Source organism: Nannizzia gypsea, genomic scaffold (genome assembly GCF_000150975.2).
Source record: "Nannizzia gypsea CBS 118893 supercont1.10 genomic scaffold, whole genome shotgun sequence".
NCBI lineage: Eukaryota > Fungi > Ascomycota > Eurotiomycetes > Onygenales > Arthrodermataceae > Nannizzia > Nannizzia gypsea.
This window is the reverse complement of record NW_003345192.1, coordinates 279,367-301,534: the sequence shown is the minus strand read 5'-3', so window position 1 is coordinate 301,534 and position 22,168 is coordinate 279,367. Positions and strand designations below refer to the sequence as shown.

Genomic DNA, 22,168 nt, shown 5'->3' with positions numbered 1-22,168 from the left:
TCTTTTCCCCCTTTAACCCTTGACACACCTAGCTCCCTAGGCCAATTCCATACTCGCCGCATATTGTAGGCTAAGTCTAGACAAATATCGGTTCAAGAGATCGAGTACATGCTCGGGGTCGGAGACCACTACTACTAGCTTGTCATTCCGGGCCAGTTCATTACCATCCAATCGTCTAGAGTCGCCCCCCTTTCCAATGAATTTACATCAAAGGAAAAACTTTGCTGGTCAGGAGGCGTGAAGCTTCCGAGAAGCCCTGGCATCACGAATTTGTCCGCTAGTAATATATTTTGTTAGTTAACCATAGGGGAAAGCCATATAACCTTCATATACACAACTTACGTTCATAGAAGCCCATACCCATACTATCCGGTAACATCTCCCGTTCGTCGAGAGCCATTCCCACTTCGCTACTAGCCATAGTCGAAGCGGCTGGATTAGCCGAAGACCCCATTCCCTGAGAAAATCCATTTGTTTCCTCTCCGTGAGCTCGACGTTCCCCCACTCTTGCCAAAACTATACTCACGGTCTCAGCGGCCTTTTTAGCTTCCTGGGACTGAGAACTACGTCTCATCCAAATGGCTCTCGTCGTACGTAGTGCAGCAGTGATATCCTCCTCTCTATCCAAATATTTCCCGCGATGCAGTAACGAACATAGTATCATAGTCCCTATTAAAAACTGATGATTCATCATGGAAGACACGCGCCACCGCATAGAATAGAGCTGGCCTCCCTGGCAGGTCTCCTCGTCGAGAACATGCTGTATATTTAGTGTTCCCAGTGAGGCATCTATACAGGCGTTTCGTGAATAAGCAAACTTATCCTCCTCTCCGGGCGGTGATTCCATATATAGAAATCTGCGGTGAAGCATTATTTGCCCTTTGTAAAACATGTGACCGATAAACAAACGTGCCATAATCACCTGGGCAGAGTCAGTAACGCTAGATGCCATAGGCTTCATCTTCAGTGGCGGAGGGATGCTGGCCGCAGCATCATGTAAAATTCCGTCAGCTCGCATAATCTCTGGATATCTAGACGGTTTAACTGCATCAGTAACGTCCGATATTGTGCCTAAGGCCATTAACATTCTTCGTCGGGCAATAATGCCTAATGCTGTTGTGTGTTCGGTCTCCGGTCTCGCTGGTGGAAGTTCAGTGGTATTCTCATCTATGTCATTATCGTTCAAATTTCGCGGCTCAGCTGTATCACACTTCCAATCTGCAATCATTCGCGCCATACCCATTTGGCTTGAAACAAGAATGTCACTCATGAGAACTGTTGCCCACACTCTGCGTCGCATCTCACCCTGTAGCGGAGATATGCCAGGAAAATGACTGGGATCACGATGGTAGCCCATTCGCATTGCCAGATTGACTTGGATGGCAAGTAGGAACCAATTATCCTTGCCGGCGTCCGTACGGACAATATACTCCACATACACGTACTGGATCATTGTCTCCAGAACGTACGGCCCGGAGTTTGTGTATTCTCCCATTATGAGGCATTGGACGATTTTTTCACGATATAAGTCAGCCTGGAGGGCTTGCTGCTCTGTGTCATTGTTGCTATAGGAAGCATATGGCAGGTCCGAGGCGAGTAGCGCAAGACAAATCATGCCAAATAACAGTCCAACCCAGACAATCGGGGCACCAGATGGATTGTTCCAAAAAGCTTCATACTATGCGCATGGATTAGCTTGAAAAAGAGAGTGCAGATGCAATAAGGAGGATGGAATCTACCTGGTTCAGAAAGCTGGGGCCGTGGACGACAGCTATGTTATCAATTTCAGTTAGTACTTTAATTTAATGCCGGTTACTTCATGTGCGCTTACAAGATGCCACGAGATCCAAGCAGTTGAAGTAGCGAGAAATATAACGGTCCACAGCACTCTTTGGGGGTAGAGCAGCAAGAATTTCAGATCGCGAAGCTGGACGGCGGCATCCATACAAAAGGAGTGCGTGAGGAAACCTAGGCTTACTTGCTGGGTCACTGTTATTACCATCCAGTTCTTCAGGGCTATTAGCAAGTCTGAGCTGTTCTTCCCGATCAAAATGGTCCTTTAAATCAGCGATATTTTCCAGGATGGCTGCCCAATGGTCCCCTCCGACATAGCGAAGTTCCGATGCAGTTACTCGCATGCTTCCACATTCAGAACGTCCGTCTACTGGAGCATCACCTTGGGTATTGGTATTATTCCCAGTCCCAGCCCCAGCCCCAGAGCCAGGTACAGGCCCATGTCCATTTTCTGACCCCGCGCGTGGCGTTACTTCAGCAGCTGAGGTATTAGTAACGCCATAGTTGGCTCTTTGAGCAGGGTCAGACATTAATGACATAACAAGACGTTCTAATTGAACCAGGCGGTCGTGAACTGCGTGTGGAGCTGACGGAGCTGTTGTTCCTAGTGGTACCGACGGCTTTGTTAGCGTAGGATGATTTTCTACGTAGACACAGGTTTGCCCTCGAGCCAAACACGTTGAGCATGGCTGCTGGCGGTCACATCGCGATCTACAAATCGGTAGCTAGCATTAATATCTAAATCCATACACATCAAAGAAGCCAGATCAGGTGTTAATCACACTTACTTGCGGCGACGGCAGAGGTTACAAGAAAGCTGGGGTTTGTCCCTGCGCCGACTGGGCTTTGGACGAGGCCTCGAGGTATTATCGGGATCAATATCCTGATACTCAGCATTGGGCGATGTGGTCATGGTAGGCCCACCATTAACTGGTGATTCAGGCATGATAGAGCCAGGTGTGATGGGAGAGCCAACTTCGGTAACAGGCGCCATCATAAACTCACGAGTTAGTCGATATAGAATAAAACAGGTCTCTCGGTTGAATAAATGGCGCCGTCTGAGGGATAATAATAGCGCCCTAGACAATGTACCGCTCCTGGTGTAAAGGGGGGTTCTCAAAACACTGAAAAGGTGCAAGGCTGCTCACCTTATTTATTCCTGGTGCGGCTGTGATGACCGTTACATCAGTGTCATTCTGGAAAAGGTTAATATCCTGCAGGTTGATGCTAGGATATAAGCCCAATCAAACATCCAAACGCGCCAGAGATAATTATTCTTCATTGTTATATTGTTTCTGTGATACTCAAAAAGTGTACTTGGTGTTGCTTTCTTTGACGTTGGCATTTGAAGCTTTTCCGACATTGGAGATCCACGTGATAACGTAGCGATATAATGGTGTCAGGTGACTATTTTCACACACCAACGAGGCTATAACTAGGGAGGCTGGATAATAAGTGAGTTAACCAGTCGAAGCATTTGTCGTGTCGGCTTCTCCCGGAAATTCGTCAGATAGGGTACCTACGTCTCTCCTGATACCACTCTGCTATCTTTAAGTCAAAAGGCACACAGATTTCAACCCCGCCTGGTTTCTTTTTTTGACATCCGTCTCTTCATGGGCAACTCGTGTTAAGTAGTTACATAACCAGTTAGCGCATCCCGGCAGTGTCTATAAACCGTTCGATGCAGCGATCCCTGCTGTCTAAGTATGTATACACTTATACATATACATAATGCCGTCTCGAAGCCATCCGGGCAGCCCGGCGAGGGAAAAGACAAAAACGAAATGCAAAAGCTGGCGAACACGAGCTGAACTTGAACCTTTTTGGGAACGAGAAATAAAGCTTGTCTTGCCTAGCCTTGGCGTGCGTTAAAAAGCTTAACTTAGTTAAACGACAAGCGGATCATCCGACCATCCGACCATCCGATGCTCCTATCTTGACCCTCCGACCGTCCGTGGCTCCACTCTTTGGCGCGGCTTTTCCCATGTGTTTTGAGGCTCAACAGGGCAACGTTGGGAGGGAGCACGGATTTAGGCGCCATGCAGCCATATCTCCGTCGTCCTTGCGCGCTCTGTACGGCTAGAAAGCGCTCTTAAACGTCTACTTAAGCACCCTCGCTCTGTATTTGCTTACGATGGATGCTCTCTCTCTTGCATCACAGCCATTGCTCGCCTATCATCTACTTCCAACCTCCAATCTCCTTCCTTTCTAGATACTGCGGCTTTTTTCTCCCCAAGCTAGAGAAATCAAGATATCACTGTCTCAGCCGCACTGGACGCCATGTCAACGGCCGATTCCAGTACGGACACAGTTCCGATCGAGGCGGGCCCGGTTCAAGAGACCAAGGTCGCAGACCCTGAAATCGTTGATTGGGATGGACCGGAGGACCCTGAGAATCCTCATAACTGGCCAAGCCGTAAGCGGTGGGCGCACGTTGTCGTGATCGCAATCATCTGCTTAGTTATGTATGTACTCTGCCCCGGCATCCGTGGCAGTGCGAGGGGCCCTCGTATATTTCCTAACCAATGCTGACACGGTATGCGCCTGCCTGAACAGGAATATTGCGCCAACCATGTGTGCTCCAAGCATCAATCTGCTTGTTTCTGAGTTTAATATCCGGTCATTCGTGGTGAGCACGTTTGCAGTGACGCTCTACCTTCTTGGCCTCTCAGTCGGACCAATGTTTATATCCCCCTTGAGTGAGGTGTACGGCCGCTTGCCCGTCTACCATATATCCAACGTCGTTTTTGTCGGGTTTGTCATTGGCAATGCCCTGAGCAAGAATATTGGCCAGTTTCTCGCTTTTCGTTTCCTATCTGGCTGTGCGGGAGGCACCCCCATGGCCCTCGGTGGGGGCAGCATAGCGGATGTCACTCCCATCCAGCGCAGAGCAATTGCCATGGCGTTGTTCAGTCTTGGGCCCCTCACTGGACCAGTAAGCCGCCGTTCCGCCCATCCTCCCAAGCCACCAAAAAAAGCAAATACTAACTACTGGTCCCGTGCGACTTGTCTAGGTTCTGGGGCCTGTTATCGGTGGCTTTATTGCCGCTGGCAAAGGCTGGCGCTGGATATTTTGGATCCTGGCGATCATCGGTGCTGCCGCCACGATTACTGGATTCGTCATTCTACGTGAGACACATCCCGGGATCATTCTCGAACGCAAGGCCGCCCGTCTTCGTGATTCTACAGGCAACCCACACCTTCGATCAAAGCTTGCCCGTTCCCAGACACCACGCCAGCTCCTTGCAGCTGCTCTTATTCGGCCCACTAGACTTTTGATTCGCTCGCCAATTTTACTGATTATCTCCCTCTATGTGGCTCTTGTCTTTGGTCTCATGTACCTGCTCTTTACCACCTTCACAGACGTATTCGAAGGCGAGTATGGCTTCACAACTTCTACCTCCGGCCTAGTATACCTTGGGCTTGGAGTCGCCCTAGTTATATGCATGCTTCTCTTTGGCGCTCTCAACGAGCGCGTGCAAGCTGCATGCCTGAGAGCAGACGGGGCTACCCAGCCCCGGCCTGAGTACCGCCTAGTACTTATGATTTTCTTTAGCCCTTTGGTTGGATTCGGCCTGTTCATCTACGGCTGGACAGTACAGTATAGAGTTCACTGGATTGTCCCCATCATCGGCACTATGGTGATGGGATTTGGAGCCTTCTTCGTCCTCGTGAGTTTGGCCTATATAACTAATAACCCAGTCCTTCCAGCGGTTTTATCAGCTCTAACAAAAGTCTACTAGATGCCTGCCCAACTATATCTCGTCGACTTATTTGGCTCTGAGGCTGCCGCTTCAGCTCTAGGAGCGAACAACCTTATGCGTTATTTGTCAAGTACGTTCTTGCCACTTGCCGGGCCTAAGATGTATAACACTTTGCACTACGGCTGGGGTAACACGCTACTTGGCTTCCTTGCCCTTGCTTTCGTCCCGGCTCCGATCTTTTTCTACAAATATGGCGAATGGCTCCGTTCTAGGAACGTTGTTAAACTGTAAGCAATAGTGCCTAAAACTTTAGTTAGTTACTGGAGACTGTCACTCGCGGGCGTAGGCAACTAGAATGGCGTTATTATAGGTTAATTTCAGTGGGTTTTTCGTTAACTACCAATAGTGAAACAAGTTACACACAACTACATCATTGCACCTGCTTTTTCTGCAGCTTCTCTAGCAGTTCGTTAGTTGGTTAGCATGCGCAAGAGAGTGCAGCGGCACAGTTAGATAGGCGTATCCAATTTTAGATTGAGGAGATACCGCATTAGCCTGTACAATGGCTATCACTCGGCTCCTACCACGCTGTGATACCCGAATAGCCATGTGCCTGGAGTACGCACACTCCTAGAGGAACTCACGGGAAGTTTTCATACCATTAATTAATAATTAACTACGTAATTGATTATTTAGCTGCCCAGACCTTTCTCGACATCTCCCTGCATAATTTCACGAGGCGGATATACGGAGTGTGGTGTTAACTCCACCGGACATAGTTATACAGGGCGGCCAGCATATACGCCATGACTTGCTCCGCCAGCTAGGGGCCGGAATGCCACGCAGCGCCATGCATCTCAGGTATAGGAGTGGAGAAGGGCCATCACCTGGAGCCGCTCGCTCCGGTCCTGCTAGGGATCGCTCCAGGAGAGCGTGTGGTGCCGGACGGTCATAGGCTAGCAGATCCTTCAGGAGCGAGACCATTTCCGCATATAGAGATCTCTACGCAGAACCATGACATGCTTGGGCCCAGACACGAGGAAGCCCTGCAATGTAACAACCACCAAGATCCCAAGCCTTGTCCACTGTAGCCTAGTAAAACATCAGTCTCGCTTCCTGTGCATCTAGCTGAAGGCTAAGGTATGAGGGTTGCAAGTGCTTGTGTGCATGGAATCATACTCGATTGGCCATGCTCTGTTCTTCTTCCCTGCCCCTATTAATAGGCCTAGAGCTTACTTAGTAGTTCACTGTAAGCTTTTTTGCTTTCCTTCCAGTCTAAGGAGAAAGACTCCAGCTCTTTCTAGGCTGCGGGATGCGATGCAGCTTTGGCTGGTTATATCAATCTGGCTTCTCCCGCTGCTCAGGTGGTTGGAATTGTGCACGGCATCCCCCGAGAACAAGTTCCAACTTTTCACAAGCCATAACTACTTAACTAGTTACACACCTTCCACAGCCAGAGCTCTGTATACAAGAGCATCACAACCTGTTGTCGACCGGTCGTTGAATAACGGAGCCTCAAAGCCATTGCGTCGCGAGAAAGAAAAAGAAAGAACGATTCTCCGTATTCAACGAACTAGTTAAATATCTTCTTGTCATCGGGCTAGTTAAGCATTTCTATACCGAGCCGCAGCGTTGATCAACCTCTGGGAAGCCCCTGTTCCACCATGAGCAGCACTAACATCACGCCGCCACTGCGTGCATCTTGCGATCGGTGTCGGGCCCAGAAGCTGCGGTGCGTACCATCATCGACTTCAGACGCCACAGCGCCGTGCCAGCGATGCTTGAGAGCGAAGTCGCCAAAGTCATGCATATTTAGCCAGCGCCTGCGGACGGGACGGTCCGTGAAGACTGGGGCCGTAGATTCACGCCAGGGAGCCACACGCAGAGAGAAAGAAAAGTCGCCTGGGCTGCCAGGGATGAGTGCCTTTGCGCTATCCACGCCGCCGCCTTCAGAATGCGCAGCCGTCGGGAAACAGAAAAAGACAAATCAGGCGCATCGTACGCTCTCAAAGCCGTCTCGCAGCAAGGGGCAGCCGAACGGAATGGACCATGGGTGTGGGGGCGTTATATTGCCGCCGGCCACCACAGCAAAGGAGCCCCTGGATACGCCGGTAGAGCTCTGGGATCACGTCGGCAGCAACAATTCAATAATGCAGCCTGCTGATTTCATCTTTGACGCAGATGAGTTCACCGGCTCGCCGGAAATGATATCAGACTATAACTTTGACGCCAATGCGTATCTAGACGTTCAGGATTTCATGCCCCCCTTGCCGTACCCTACACCTGCCGGCCTGGAGATGGAAATGGATATGCTGATGGCCGAGAAGCCAGGCCCTCTAGTCGACCTAACAACATTGCTAGCGAAGATGTCACATTATGAGGGCCAGCTGTCGAAGTTACCGGGTGGTGATCTAGACAACTATCCCATTGGCGACGCGCTCTTCCTTTCCCAGCGCTTTTTCACAGTGCTATCCGAACATGACCAAGACTCGGTTAATTTGATAGGAACCACTTCGCATCTTGATATGCCTACAAAACTGCTCACCTTATCCTGCTATATGACCTTAACTCGCATATTTATATCCGTATTTGGATACCTCCACGAGCGGCTCTGCCAGCTTCCAGAAGCAAATTTCCAGCATGACGGAATGGGGCATTCAAGCCCATCCTTGACAGATATGCATGCCTACCGCGGTCTTCGTCTAGGTCAGATTCAACCGATTTGTGCATGTGCTGGAAGGGAGTCCGCTACTCGGGTGAAGAAAGCAGTATCAATGTTGCTAGCGTCTCTGGGCGGTGCTGAAGGGGTATTGGGTCTGCCACCAGACGTGAGAGTGATCCCCGATGTGCGCGCAGATACCCATACAGGCCGAGGAATATCTACATCACCGGAGCAAGGTGACGAGATGATGGTGCTTGAAGATGGCTTGCTTGTTGAGCTGACGAATAGCCGCCTGCACAAGGTAGTCGGAGAACAGGCGAGGGAGCTGCGAGAGAAAGTAGACGAAGTGTACGACGTTTTAAAAGGGTTATTGGAGCTATAAGTAGCGAAACCTGGGTCAGTGAACCGCTTGTGAGACGATGATAGATGGTGCTCTTTCGATGGGCACTCACATTTGATTAATGATAGCTTCTTCATGATTGTATACGACCGTATACATATACATATACATACATACACAGTGGGTGGAATATATGCTTATGCAGGATTTATCGTTTGATCAACTGTAGAAGAAACCGAAGCCAGTGGTAACCAAAGGAGCTCAAGCTCTCAAGCCCATACATATTAGCAACTAGTATGTAGAATCAGCCTGGGTAACGGCGTATACATCAAAGAACTAAGCTAGGGGCGTTGCTCCATTCATCCATTGTCAAATGGGCATTTCAGAGTAGGCTCCTCGGCCTAACATGTCGAACATTCAGTAAGAAACCACAGCATCTCAGATGATACATATTGCATGGTGTGCTGCGACAGGTCGTACGATTTCGGGGGGAAGACCGGTAAGTCGGAATTTCTATTGGATATTTCAATTAATTTGGTTGTTCTCCGACTCCGGATTCGGATTCGTAACAGCTCAAATGGGAAATCTTCTGCCGATGCTTCTAGATGTAAATAGGCGACCAAGAACCAACAAGAAAATGAGGGAAGAAAACAGTTAAGAAACAAGTGAAGATTGTGTATGGAATAATTAGTCGTCTCTAGTCGTCACCGTTGAATTTACTTAACGTGATATATACAAAAATGCCACCTCAATCTGTGGTAATTGTATGTATGATCTTTTTCAAAGCTATGTATTGTGACCTGCTAATGGGTAATAATTTACACAGGTTGGGGGTTCTGTTGCAGGACTGCTACAGGGACTGCAGCTCAAACGCAGCGGTAGCAATGTCATCGTGCTCGAGCAAGACCCTTCCAAGGACCGCCACAGCCATGAATCCGGGGTATCGATTGGACGAACTGTGGTACACTTGTTGGATAAATATGACGCCACAGGGCGACCAGCTGCAATTCCAGCAAAGTATTTAAGTGCTGCATGGCACAAATGGCTCAGGGTGGTGAATACCCATTGGGCACACAGTATGAGCAACTGGGGGTGTCTGTACCTAATCCTGCGAGCGAACTTCGACGGTTTGAAATCCGAGACAGTCCCAAACCCTCCACAGCCACGAAAGGGGGATGGCAAGGTTGAGTATTGGCCTGGAAAGCGCGCTACTGGACTAAAGTATGACCGGGATGCAGGTAAGGTGCACCTCCAGTATGTGGACGTGACAACCGGTGAGGAGGGAACTGTTAGTGCAGACACCATCATTGCAGCAGACGGCGTGCACTCCACGATAAGGAAAATACTGCAGGTGCCGACGCGCAAGGAGTATGCAGGGTATATTGGTTGGCGTGGCACAGTTCCAGAGAGATTGCTGTCGGAGCAGACGGTTGAATACTTTTCCAATCGACTCAACTTCACAGTCATGAATGGCACTTACTTTATAAGGCGAGTTATACCTTTCAAACGCTCCTGGATGCTTGCTGATTTGGTTTAGTTATTTCATCCCAACGGAGACCGGGCATGTCGAACCTGGCAAGAGACTCATCAATTGGGTGTGGTACTATGTTCTCCCCGACGGGTCGCCCGAGATGGATACCATCTTCACCGATATCAATGGCAAGGTACACCCCAACACGGTCCCCCAAGGGCTCGTCAACCCTGGAGTTTGGGCGTCTCAGGTAGCACGATACCTTCCGCAAATGACGGCCCCGCTTGCTGAAGTGGTCAGCAAGACGCCTAGGCCGTTTGTAACGAAGGTGGGAGAAGCACAATGCTTTGCGCCCAGTTTCTACGATGGACGGGTCGTTCTCGTAGGCGATGCATTCACAGGCTTCAGGTCACATCTGGGAATGGCATCGGAACAGGCTGCTCGCCATGCCGTGCAAATGGATAAAGTCTGGCGGGGGGAGATGACCATGAAACAACGCGATCGGGAGGCAATTCTATACGCGAAGCGTTTCATTTTGTTGAATAGGATGGTTGGGTGGACTGGACTCGGGTGGGTATTTTCCCTTTTCACCGCTATGGCGAGTTACGCGTGGCTGGCAGTTGAGCAGGTGCTGGGTATTGCGTAGGTGATGACCGTGTCTCCGAATAAGTTGCCTACCAGTTCACTACTGTACGGAGTAACAATCCGCTTATGGCCATGTGAGCGTGTTTCCACTATGTACTCCGGAGTAGCCAGATGTACTTGAACAAAAGCGGATACAAGTCGAGCATGAGGGGATATTTCGAGGATATTCTGTACCTGCCAAGGTCTGCGGTATCCTAAAGTTGATGCGTCACATTCAGTTACATAAAGACTTTTGACGGGCCTGGCGGAGTAGGGGACTTGGCCTGTATCTCATGGTCCGATCTCTAGCCAAATAAAATCATGATAACACGTTGGCCTCGTCCCAAATGCCAGCAAAAATCGCCGTGTTTACTCCGTACCTTCAAGGGGGAAAAAGGGTCTGGGCGTGAGGTTTAAAAGTTTAAATTTTAAGCTTCAATGAAATAAGAATGGCTGGAACACGCTAAACCTAAAGAGCGCAGAAGATAGAATCACGTGCTGATTATTCATCAATGCATTCCCAGCCACCAAGAAAAAACATCCAAAAGTCCGCGATGATAGGAAAAGCATCGTTTTGTTTCGTCTGAATGGTTGCATAAACGGGGAGGCTGGGGAGGTGGCAGGGGAAGCAGCCTCATGGAGCTTCTCATATATTGCCGTTGTGGTTGTACATCTGCTCTTCTCTTCATTCCTTCTTTCTTCTCTCAACACGTCAACTCCAACCTGCCCATTGTGTACTTCGAGGCCATAGTACACCTGGTGAGTACTCCATGTTTTGCTCCAATGGTATGACCTTGAGTATTCTAACCGTCTAATAGATATATAATAATACATTTTGTCTGTTGTTTTATATCTCTACATCTTTGAGCGCCTCCGCCTTGTATCCATATATACCAACCAACACACGGTTTCATAAACAACTCGTTATCCATACCGCAAATCGAAACCAAAGAGAGGAAAAATAGCTGCTTAGTCGACCTCATTGAATTCATTGCTCGACGGACGCAAAAATGGTTCAACGAAACGTCACCATTGCGATTATCCTCATTGTGCTATTTATCCTCCTTGCTGCAGTTGGGATTGTAATCTTCTATATCAACAGCCGCTTGGGCTGGTTCGCACGGGCAAGAGAAGTGGACGAAGAACAATAACACCGGCTACTCCTCACAAACGAGAAAGATGAAGGCATAGCTCGATAGAGCTACGATATTGAATGTGGAGGAACATATCATATATCATGTTGATGCATTTATGGGATCACGACTCTCTCATGCATGAATACAATTCCAGGCGTTGAACACAGGGAGGCTCTTTTGTATTGAGATTTCATCGGTCTAGAGTGGGGCGTTTTGTTATATGGGAGTTGATTCAAGGCATATCAGCTTTATGTGTTTTCATTTGGTTGATCTAATAATGAATATAAGCAAAGCCTGTCAAACGACAGGAATTTCATGAATTGTCCAGCATGTGGGTTTTTACTTCTTCTCACATTAATTATATACATCAACGTCTTTTTTAGATATCAAAATTGGAAAGAAAATGACACAAATCGGCCGTCTCTAATACATGTTTCTCTGATCCAAAACCTCTACCGTTTACAATATATCAGCTGGTTCTGTGTAAAATGGCGGGAAATGCGTACTAATGCATCTCTCGCGAGTCTGGTTCTTTAGGGGTATACTGTGTCTGTGTTTTAGGGGAAGCCTCGATCCTATCGGAGGCGCTACCATCCGTGGGGCCAGAGGCGTTTGATAGTCGGTGTGAAGGAGCTACAACTTCACCAGCCTGGCTACCTGATTGTCTCGCAGCGTTTGCCGATGCCGGGGGAGTAGATGGAGTTCCAGAACCGACTGGGAACATGGGTCCGCGTGGGAGGGTCGGTGACAAAACCGAGTTAGATCGGCTTTGTGGGGTAGAGTATGGCTCATGGGCTGGCGGATGGTTCCAGGAATATCTGGGCGACGAGCTGCCTGGGCTGGAAAACCTAGTTTGGGGCTGATCCTCATGCGGCCGTGGGCGTTTGGGCGCACGGAAATGTTCAGCCGGTTCGTTGGGCTCCCTCTCTTCGTGACGGGGGGATTGCCTTATTGGAGACGGATGGGCGTGCCGTTGATAAGGTGGCTGAGGTTTTGGTGACGTTGGGACTGGCGGTGGGAGCTGGTTGCTTCTCTGCAATGGGGAGGCAACCCGTGTGGAATAAGGCTGACGTGGAATACTAGGCAGGGTTGATACTTCGGTGTTGGTATTATCCAGACCACCCACGCCGCTTCGACCCATAGATCTATCGTGCATTACAACACGCTGCCATTTAGCTACAAGGTTATCGTAGTCCCATTTCGACGACTCGGGCGAGTGTATGCGGCTCTCATGCCTGTCAAGTTCCCTGGCAATATCAGGGGATATGGGCAGTAGGTTCGGCGGGAATATAGCGAACTCTCTTGGCCATTGGCAAGACGCAAGCTTCTCGACCTGTGCACGCAATTGGTTGGCTTCCTGCTGTGTGCGGTGCAGCTGAGCCTCAATCTTCTTCCGTTTCTCGGCTTCTCGCGCAAAAGCCCGTACTATTTCAAGATGCCACAACTCCCGTTGAGCCGCTGAAGAAAGCTCCATCCAGTTCTGCAAGGATAGCTCGAGATGTCGTGGAATAATCTCCTCGTGCTGATAGGCTACCTTCTCAATCATGCTTGCATCTTGGCTTGGCTGGCTTTGGTGTGACGACGTAGAGGACGATGTAGTGTTAGCCGCAGCAAGTTGGTCGTACTTCCATTGGTGGACCTGGGCGCGCAACGCCTGCTGTACAATTTCCCGCTGGTTCACACTCGGAGGTTCTATGGGGAAGGAAGTGGGCGATGGGAATGGGTGGGTGGAGAAGAGGCTCGGTGGGGGTGGTAATGCCTGGAGGCAGAGAGCAGGAAATGTTTGCGACTGGAGATCAAAGTCGAATGGAGAGAGCGATGGAGTATGGTTGCTACTGTGAACCCCACTCAGAAACGAGTCCAACTAGATGTAAAACGTAGAGAGAGAGCCATTGAGTGTAATGAACTTACGCGGCTGCTTTGACACTATCCAGAACCTCCCTGAGCGCGAGCTCCAATGCCCGTGTGGTCTCCGTCGAGTTCGAGCTGGTCAGTCGATTTGACCTCTCCAGCGAGGTAGAGGGGATCCTCAATTGCGAAACAGGAGAGGAATTGGGGATGTCGTTGATGACGCCAGTAGCATGCCATGTTGGCTGGTTGATTAAGAGGCGATATCCCTTGCTGCCCGGGCCACTTGAGTTGAGCTGCAATGGAGCGACAGAGTGCGGATCTGGGCCTGTGGCAGCAGAAGCAGCACCGATGGTGACCGCAGACGCAGACGCAGGTCCTGAAGCAGACGAGACCTCCGGGCTGTTCTGCTTTGTCCCACCGCGCGCCGTCCGCCGGGTGATACTACTGCGAAGCTGTCTGATTTCTTCCACATTGTGCACCCCGTCCGGCTTCTTTTTGTAGAGGTACTGGTCCAGGTGGCGGCCGAGGGAGGACGAAGTAAAGGTCTGGTTGCAGTACGGACACTGCTTGTTCTTGACGGCCAGGACTTTGGGTGCCGCAGAGGCTTCTCGCTCGTCCTTGGAGGCATTGAGCTCCTTCGCCTCCTCCGCGCGGGCGGGAGACGTCTCTTCCATAGTTCTAAACCGTCTGGCTCATCGAGGTAAGGCGAACAGACAGCTAACTAAGAGAAGGGGGAAGGGGGAAAAAAATTGGCGGACGGGAAGCGACAGTCGATGGTGGACGACGATGAAAAAAGTGAAAGCTGGCGCAACTTTCTCGGCAATTCGGGTGAATAAGAGAGCTCGCACCTAACGCACAATTGTTAGCTACATATCCTTCAGACTCTTCAGGGCTTGCTCGATGCCTCATCTGCCTGTAGAGGCGATGTGAGATTGCTTACCTGCCAGCAACAAGCCGCGCGACAGGTTTTGCCGTGGGCGCATGCAAGGCTATCGCATGCGTATATAACAACCCGATTTATCACCACCAGAAAAAAGCAAGCAAGCAAGCTAGCAGAGTCGAATAAAAAGGCTGGAAAAGCATAAAAAAACATAAAACCCGCCTTGGTCTGGTCTAATTCAAGTCCAGTGTGTGAAAGGGAAACTTGTCCGTTGATGTCGCTGTTGAGTCGAGTTTGCTGCCTACCAAATGGCCAGGCAGGGGTGCGAAGCGCCGGCGGTAAAAGACCGACTGATGACTTTGGGGCAGAGACAGCACGCCAGCTGCGCAAGAGGAACCGATTTCTTACTATCGAGGCCCAAAAATTATGAAGAGGACCAAAAAAATACAGTGCCAAAAGAATTATATGGATTAGCAATAGTGACAAAGGTAAGAAGAAAAAATAAATATACAGAGAAGGGAAAAGTGATGGATGCTTGCTTCTGCGGTCGTTTGATAAGAAGCAAATAAGCGTATATATGCAAGTACTCCAGTACTCCAGGCCAACATGAAATAAAAGAACCTGTTGCGCTTCTTTCTTTGCTTCTTCCCCTTCGCTCGCCGAGCAGGTCAACAAATCGGAATCGCATGGAAGGGATCCCGCGGGTGAGACCGTCGTTAAGTAAGGCCTGCCAGACACGATGCAGAGAAGAAGCAAAGAGCGGCAGCGAGCAGAGCGCAGACGCTGTAGTTTCTAGTGCTGCTGGGTGGGCGGAGGAGAGCCTGGGAGAAACAGGGCTGTCGGAGTCGACCGTTTGGCCACGATGAACTCCATAACTGGATGTGATAGAGCAAGTCCATAGTGCGTTCTAAGCAGAACTGACGGGTCCGGGAGTGTGATGCCGGGGGGATCCCGGTCAAGGAACGGCGATGCGATGCGATGCGCTGCGCTGCAGTGGGTGCCTGTGGGCAAGAGTGCATGCAGACGGCCGGGCATATCTCTTCCCTTCTCTTCCCTTCCCGCGAGTACATACATATATGTCCATCCGTACATGCATCCGGACAGACAGGCCTCCCGTTTGGTGTACATCGATGCATCTCCACCAGTGGAAGGGCTCTCTCTCCCGCGCCGCTCAAACACCGTCATACACTGTGCTTGCGGGTAGGCTTTTTTTAGGGGCTGGGCATGCATGGGAAACGATGCATATCAACCGAGTTCGTGCCTGAGCGCGTCGCGATCTTCTCTCACTTTCGAACTCACATCGTCACGGCTGGCTCGCTGGCGCTGCTGGCTGGCGATACATGGTGGCGGCGCTCTGCTCGGGATGTCCCGTCATCTCCCTGAGTCTTATCTGTCTATTCCGTACTTTGTATCTCCCCATGTGTCTGCCGCCTGTTGTAGAAAAGGAGGAGGAGAGGAGAAGAAGAAATGAACCATCATAATAATGAGACGTGTTGCGCGCAGTTAGAGCGCCATTCGACCGGGGATACTATGTTTAATAGCGTGGTGGAAAGGGGCGTCCCGACTTTTGTGACTGACGAGCGAGGACAGGGGGGAGCGAACCAGATGGGGACCTGGCTCATTGTTGTCGGCGTCCCCGTTCAGTTCGATCGTGGGGTTTTCATCTCCCTTGCTTTCTTTCTTCCTTTTCTTCGCGGTTTTGCTGCTTTGTTAGTTATTGTTTCTTTTCTTTTTCACCTTCCGTGGGTCTGATTCCAGCCATTGAAGGCCATGGGAGGTCCGATCTCAAGGGGGCAGATATGCACATATGCCCGAGTTTCGATGCGCCGGATGCCCTGACCAGGAGCTTGTGACGGGTTACACGAGGAGTACATAGCGCTGTACGAGGAACAGACTGGCTCTCCCTGTGTGTGAATATCGCCTCCATCGTGGCTATCATTGGCACAGATTTCTCGATTCACGCAGTGAGTCTTGCTTTGTTGCACCGGCTAGGGCTGGGGTTAAAACGGTTGCTGGGCTTGTACCTGTTGACCAGATTTGGATGGTAGATTTATACGAACTGTACAAAGTGCTTTTGATACCCCACGGAAACCCCCACTGTCTTGCTCTCCAGTATCGAGTGCAGTTTGAACAGATACCATCTGAGGTACGTCCAGTTTTACGGCTAGCGTGGTGGCATCGTAGTATTTCCAGGGAAAGATCCAGCAGAGAGGTCTGATACCTTACACAGCGGCCTGTAACGCCGATGCAGCAAGGATATCGGGGTTCACGCTCCTCCCAGCCATCAGGAATCACACCCCATGTGGGCGGCTGCCAGTCCGTCCTGTGACGTAACTAATGATTCGAATTCAGCCGATTGGGTTCGACGGCTTCATCTGTCTCACGTTTAAGTTGACTCGTTTGGCAGCCATCCAGCCCTTCCACTGCTGGAACTTGCTATCTCCCTCTTTGCTCGCATCTCCAGGCCAGTCTTGCAGCCAGCTGGGACAGGTATCCGGTAGGATTCTGGGAACACCATGCCAAGACACTCTGGATGCGCCGTCCATGTAGACTGCATCGCCTGAGCGGAGCCTGATGACGGCCAAGTCCGAATTATCAGCATGGCTGACCATGAAAAGCCCCTCACAGCCGAAACTGATGCTTATCAAACCAGTATCACATTCTTCGCTGACATCTCTGTGGATGTGTAGCGTGTCCCCCGGCGAGTAGACGTTAACGATTGCCGCCTCGGGCTGCGTGGCTGGAAAGATACCCCGAAGCAGATAGGATATGTCGGAGGGGAACGGTGGAGGAGGGCCGGCGGGATAACGCTTCTCAGTCCAGTCGTACTGGCCCCCAAGTGTCATCCATCGAAGCTTGCGATTCAGTATCGATTGAACGGTAAGCGGGGTGTGCACGGAGCTATCTTTGGGCGAGATGGAGCGGCTCAACGTATCCTCGAAAAAGGACGGCCTGTCACTGGCCTGCATGATACCGGGCAAACATGAGGCTGCGTTTGGGTAGGTGACGTTATAGTGCAGGTGGAGGTTGGTCTGGTGCCGCTGGTCGGACAGGTCACGGTGCAGTAACCGCGATAACAGCTCTACCTGTACCCCTGGCGGAAGCACCGAAGGGATAACCTCGAGGCCTACCCCATGTACACGTTAATCCTTGTCCCTCGACTGTGGAAGATCTTGTTTATAGCTGCAGACTGACCAGGTATGTCTCGATGTGTGTATACCGGAAGCGGCTCAGCCGCTGGCTGAGGAACACCTTGGACCACGCATCCTCCCATAAACTGGTCAAAAACAGTTTCCAGTGGCTCCGGAGCCAGCCATCTGTCTAATGATACGCCATCAGGTAGACTACTGCCGTCACCGTCTCGTCGCAGGTCGATGATCGCGGGGTGAGAGTCGATATCAGCGACCTTCAGCGCACGGAAGGCCTTGTACTGCTGCCGTAGCCTAGCTGAAGGGTGTTCGTGGGCATCTATACTCCTAATGGCTACCATCCCCGGTGCTGTCGCTGCATCGGTTCCTCTTCTTCCTTCTCTTATTCCCTTTCTTCTTCGTTCCTTTTATCTCGTCGTCTTCGGTTTTTGTGTCTTTGATATCGGGTTTTTTTCTTTTTTTTTTTTTTATTCTTCAAGACTTGATTATGTCATATCCCAATTACTAATTCCTGACCAAAATGACATGACTAATCAATTTTCAAAGTTTCTATTGGCTTAGAAGAAGTTCACTATCATTGGACAATTAATATGAAAATGCTCTTCTATTGGCTATAATTCGCGTCCCTTTTGTTTGTTTGTGTTTTGTTTTTTCTTGTTTCCCAAAATAAATAAAAAAGTAGAAAATCAACAAGAAACGAAGAAAAAAAACGTATCTCAACCGCTACAGAGGAAAGAAAAGAGACCACGGAAGAGCAGAAGGGAGAGCGCGAGAGGCAGAGACCAGACCATCAACAGGAACAGACCGGCCAGCGAGGCTGCACTATGGAATAAACGACGTTGTGCAGCGAGATCCAACTCCCCGCCGTGTCTCGAGATAGCTTGACCCTGCACGACGCACCCCAGCTCCAGTAGCGCCACAACCCCTCGACACCCTTCGAAAGACACACGAAACTCGCGTCGGTGACCTGGTTGCTGCCAGCCTGTAGCTGTGTGCGATCGAATAGGCAGAATACTATCTTGTCGACAGCAGAGACACAGGTCTCTAGCCGGTCTTCGTCTTGTGTCGGTCTGTTTGGCGGAGGGCAGACAGTGCAGCCAGGATGGAGAACTACCAGAAGATAGAGAAGATTGGAGAGGGTATGTCTGCTGCTGTATCGGGCACTGGAGCGACAGTTGACTGATCTACTTTTGTGTAGGGACATACGGTGTTGTTTACAAAGCTCGGGACCTGTCCAACCATGGCCGGATCGTCGCCTTGAAGAAGATTCGTCTCGAGGCTGAAGACGAAGGCGTTCCTAGCACAGCAATCAGAGAGATATCCTTGCTTAAGGAGATGCATGACCCAAACATTGTCCGGCTATTTAATATTGTCCACGCAGATGGACACAAGCTCTATCTCGTTTTCGAGTTTCTCGACTTGGACCTAAAGAAATACATGGAGGCTCTGCCGGTGAGCGAAGGTGGTCGCGGCAAAGCCCTGCCGGACGGGTCTCATGAGATGAGCAGGCTGGGTCTGGGAGAAGCCATGGTGAAGAAGTTCATGGCTCAGCTTGTGGAGGGCGTCCGGTACTGCCATACCCATCGCGTGCTGCATCGTGATCTCAAGCCCCAGAACTTGCTTATCGACCGGGAGGGCAACCTTAAAATTGCAGATTTTGGCCTTGCTAGGGCTTTCGGTGTGCCTTTGAGAACATATACACATGAGGTGAGTCTATAGCGGAGCGATCATCAGGAACCTATCAATGAGCTATATGCTAAGACGGGCACGATGTAGGTTGTCACCCTTTGGTACCGTGCCCCTGAAATTCTCCTAGGTGGTCGTCAGTATTCGACAGGTGTCGACATGTGGTCTATCGGTGCAATCTTCGCTGAGATGTGCACCCGCCGGCCCCTTTTCCCTGGTGACTCGGAAATTGACGAGATATTCAAGATCTTTAAGTACGCCATCACCCTTAACACACTCGCCTGTTGATTTTGCCGGATTTACTCAATTACTAACCCCCTATATAGACTACGCGGCACCCCTGATGAGCGAATCTGGCCGGGCGTGACATCCTTTCCTGACTTCAAAACCTCGTTCCCCAAGTGGAAACGGGAAGACATCCGCAAATTAGTGCCCGGCCTGGAAGAGAACGGTCTCGCGCTGCTAGATGCCATGCTCGAGTACGATCCCGCACGCCGCATATCGGCCAAGCAGGCGTGCATCCACCCATACTTCCAGGCTTGTAGCTCTGCTTACTCAAGTCGTGGCCGAACTCCAGTGTACCAATGATTTTACGAAGTGATACCTCTCAGCTCCCATTCATTTAGCTTGCCTTGCTAGTCTCTCTTTCATGCCCGATTTCCTACTACCTCCTTTGTCTACGTGTTTACGTCTAGAAGAAACTCAAGTGTCTTGCTGCCTTTCAATTTTTCATCCCGTCTTCCAACTTTCCCGCTATCTGGGAACACAGCTACTCGTGTCCCTGTTGTAGGAGTTACCTAGTATCATAGTCACTGTACCAGCTAGGACCTTCCCTCAGAATATTTGAACTCCGAACTCATGTCTAGTCCTCCATTTCTCCTCGCTCCTAACACTATGCTTCTATTTGCAAAGTACTTAAGCCTCTGGATCTCAGATGAAGTATCATTGCTGTAAATACGAATAATATATAGAACAAATAGCCCTCGGGATATTCAGGTGTTTAACTAGTTGGATGCTGTCTTGGCGAGCGAAGCTTGACTTGACGCTGAAAGTGAAGCCAGCACGCAAAGTGAAATCGAACGGTTAACTGCACAACCTGCGACTCAAACACACCATGGAGCGATGCGCCCATCACTCGTCTCCGCCTCTACTGCTCTTTCATTTAGCTACAAGTATACCTGTCTAGGCCGGCGAATCAGTCGCTGTCTCTCTAGTGCAGCTGCGCCGTTCCTTTACGAAACGGCTGTACAGGTTCCCGTTGGCAGCAATGGAAATGTCACCTTAACGTATGGTTATACTGCGCCTTTGCTGTCCATTCATAATACTGAGAATATTCTAGCTAACGCGTATACACAGTGTCCTATCTCCCAAGGAGAAACCCACGCCCAATGGCTCGAATCTCATCCTCTACCTCCCTCCGGGCCCGCTATTTGACCGATCACAACCCTCCACGGGCTATGGCTCTACGGGTACAGCGGGCACATCAAACAGTTCCAGCATAACAAAGCAGTGTGCGCCCACACTTTTACCAGAAGAGAATCTGGCGATAACTACCCTCTCTACTACTGTGGTGGTAAAATACCGTCTTGGAAGAATACAGGCGGCTGGAATCCGAAAGACTTACAGGTATCCTACGCCGGTACACGATACGTTAGCTGGACTGGACTGGGCAAGGAACGAGTTTCAGCCAGATAATGTCTTTGTTTTTGGGAAGCATATTGGTGGCTCTTTAGCGGTTATGCTGGCGCTGACTGAAGCTCGAGCACTCAAGGGCGTTGCTGCAGAGGAGCCGGTTTGTGATTGGGTTGGCTTGGATGATTACTGCATTACAGATATTGAAAACGCAGCACAAGATGCGGAGAAGCCAGGAACGGGACTGGAAAAAGAATCATCACGGAAACGCGGCCGAAAGAAAAAGGAACCCCTACCAACACCGGTAGACCTTGTTCCTCTGCTAGATGCAAGGCGCAGGCTCTTCCCAACTCCGGAGAAGTACTTTGATTCTTTTGCGTCGCCGACTCTTTTCCTCCGAACCTCTGGAAAATATATACCCTTGACATTTCCGGTGTATTTGACAGGACCAGAGTATCCCACGCCTGTGCTGAAACGGCAGCCCAGAACGGAAGCTGACGCGTTATACATGACGGACTTACTTGCGTCGTCACCATCTCCCAGCTCAACGGGTACGGATGGAAACGTAAAGTCGGCCGACAATGAATCGTCGCTCACTTCGCTGATTAAACCTGTACGTAAACGAAAAGTGTTATCACGCTGGCCGCCTTCAGGGCTAGATTATGGGCTGGAAGCCTATGAGGCGCGGCACAGGTGGCTGAAGCGGGAGGAGACGGTGCTCCCGGATGTCCGAATATTCGTCCACGACGAAGACCTGTATGCGGCGGAGGAGATGGAAAATCAGGACACAGCTACAGGCCTGGACGACAGCCAAAGCGAGGACGATATGAATGTTCAGATGGAACGTTTGAAGCTGGATGAATGTTCAGATGGGACTAGGAAGACAGCTCAGAATCCTCAATCCGAGCGCAAACCACGGTCATTCATTCGTTTCAGGGGATCGCTTCGAAGCATAAGACCAATAAATGGCAGCACAGTGCTAGCTCGCCAGGGAAAAGAGATGGTCTCACTAATGCATAATGCCTGTTTTTGGAAAAGAGAAAAGGGGACTGCTGAACGATGTGTAAAGCTGGTTCCAATCTTAGCTTCTGATGCAAGCCATATATCTAACTCTTCAGAGGGTGGCACTGCGGGTTACATCCCTGAGCCGCAAGATCCGGTTGAAGTACGGGCTGGCCATCGGTTTATGGAACTTATACAAGAGAATAAACGAAAGTAGCAGAGGAAAGTACTTCACGG

General features: G+C 50.2%; 9 protein-coding genes across 9 annotated transcripts; 6 read left to right on the top strand and 3 right to left on the bottom strand.

The window, feature by feature from the left end:
- Positions 1-134: 134 nt before the first annotated feature.
- MGYG_08715 (fungal specific transcription factor domain-containing protein) lies at positions 135-2,788 on the bottom strand (the record flags this gene model as incomplete). Its single annotated transcript, XM_003169119.1, has 5 exons — positions 135-277; positions 343-1,678; positions 1,740-1,771; positions 1,832-2,505; positions 2,583-2,788. 5 exons carry the CDS (start codon positions 2,786-2,788, stop codon positions 135-137), a joined length of 2,391 nt encoding a protein of 796 aa, XP_003169167.1.
- A 1,286-nt stretch (positions 2,789-4,074) lies between these two features.
- MGYG_08714 (fluconazole resistance protein 1) lies at positions 4,075-5,789 on the top strand (the record flags this gene model as incomplete). Its single annotated transcript, XM_003169118.1, has 4 exons — positions 4,075-4,259; positions 4,351-4,729; positions 4,809-5,465; positions 5,538-5,789. The coding sequence occupies 4 exons, from the start codon at positions 4,075-4,077 to the stop codon at positions 5,787-5,789; spliced, it is 1,473 nt and encodes a 490-aa protein (XP_003169166.1).
- A 1,373-nt stretch (positions 5,790-7,162) lies between these two features.
- Positions 7,163-8,542, top strand: MGYG_08713 (hypothetical protein; the record flags this gene model as incomplete). Its single annotated transcript, XM_003169117.1, has 1 exon — positions 7,163-8,542. The coding sequence occupies one exon, from the start codon at positions 7,163-7,165 to the stop codon at positions 8,540-8,542; it is 1,380 nt and encodes a 459-aa protein (XP_003169165.1).
- Positions 8,543-9,240: 698 nt separating this feature from the next.
- On the top strand, positions 9,241-10,617 carry MGYG_08712 (FAD binding domain-containing protein; the record flags this gene model as incomplete). The annotated part of the gene is made up of 3 exons (XM_003169116.1): positions 9,241-9,264; positions 9,327-9,877; positions 10,038-10,617. The coding sequence occupies 3 exons, from the start codon at positions 9,241-9,243 to the stop codon at positions 10,615-10,617; spliced, it is 1,155 nt and encodes a 384-aa protein (XP_003169164.1).
- A 614-nt stretch (positions 10,618-11,231) lies between these two features.
- On the top strand, positions 11,232-11,746 carry MGYG_08711 (hypothetical protein; the record flags this gene model as incomplete). The annotated part of the gene is made up of 3 exons (XM_003169115.1): positions 11,232-11,381; positions 11,414-11,556; positions 11,596-11,746. The coding sequence occupies 3 exons, from the start codon at positions 11,232-11,234 to the stop codon at positions 11,744-11,746; spliced, it is 444 nt and encodes a 147-aa protein (XP_003169163.1).
- A 490-nt stretch (positions 11,747-12,236) lies between these two features.
- Positions 12,237-14,256, bottom strand: MGYG_08710 (hypothetical protein; the record flags this gene model as incomplete). Its single annotated transcript, XM_003169114.1, has 2 exons — positions 12,237-13,566; positions 13,643-14,256. The coding sequence occupies 2 exons, from the start codon at positions 14,254-14,256 to the stop codon at positions 12,237-12,239; spliced, it is 1,944 nt and encodes a 647-aa protein (XP_003169162.1).
- Positions 14,257-16,810: 2,554 nt separating this feature from the next.
- MGYG_08709 (oxidoreductase) lies at positions 16,811-17,952 on the bottom strand (the record flags this gene model as incomplete). Its single annotated transcript, XM_003169113.1, has 2 exons — positions 16,811-17,589; positions 17,658-17,952. The coding sequence occupies 2 exons, from the start codon at positions 17,950-17,952 to the stop codon at positions 16,811-16,813; spliced, it is 1,074 nt and encodes a 357-aa protein (XP_003169161.1).
- A 761-nt stretch (positions 17,953-18,713) lies between these two features.
- Positions 18,714-19,885, top strand: MGYG_08708 (CMGC/CDK/CDC2 protein kinase; the record flags this gene model as incomplete). The annotated part of the gene is made up of 4 exons (XM_003169112.1): positions 18,714-18,750; positions 18,810-19,318; positions 19,388-19,551; positions 19,624-19,885. The coding sequence occupies 4 exons, from the start codon at positions 18,714-18,716 to the stop codon at positions 19,883-19,885; spliced, it is 972 nt and encodes a 323-aa protein (XP_003169160.1).
- A 534-nt stretch (positions 19,886-20,419) lies between these two features.
- Positions 20,420-22,148, top strand: MGYG_08707 (hypothetical protein; the record flags this gene model as incomplete). The annotated part of the gene is made up of 2 exons (XM_003169111.1): positions 20,420-20,583; positions 20,654-22,148. 2 exons carry the CDS (start codon positions 20,420-20,422, stop codon positions 22,146-22,148), a joined length of 1,659 nt encoding a protein of 552 aa, XP_003169159.1.
- Between the last annotated feature and the right edge of the window lie 20 nt (positions 22,149-22,168).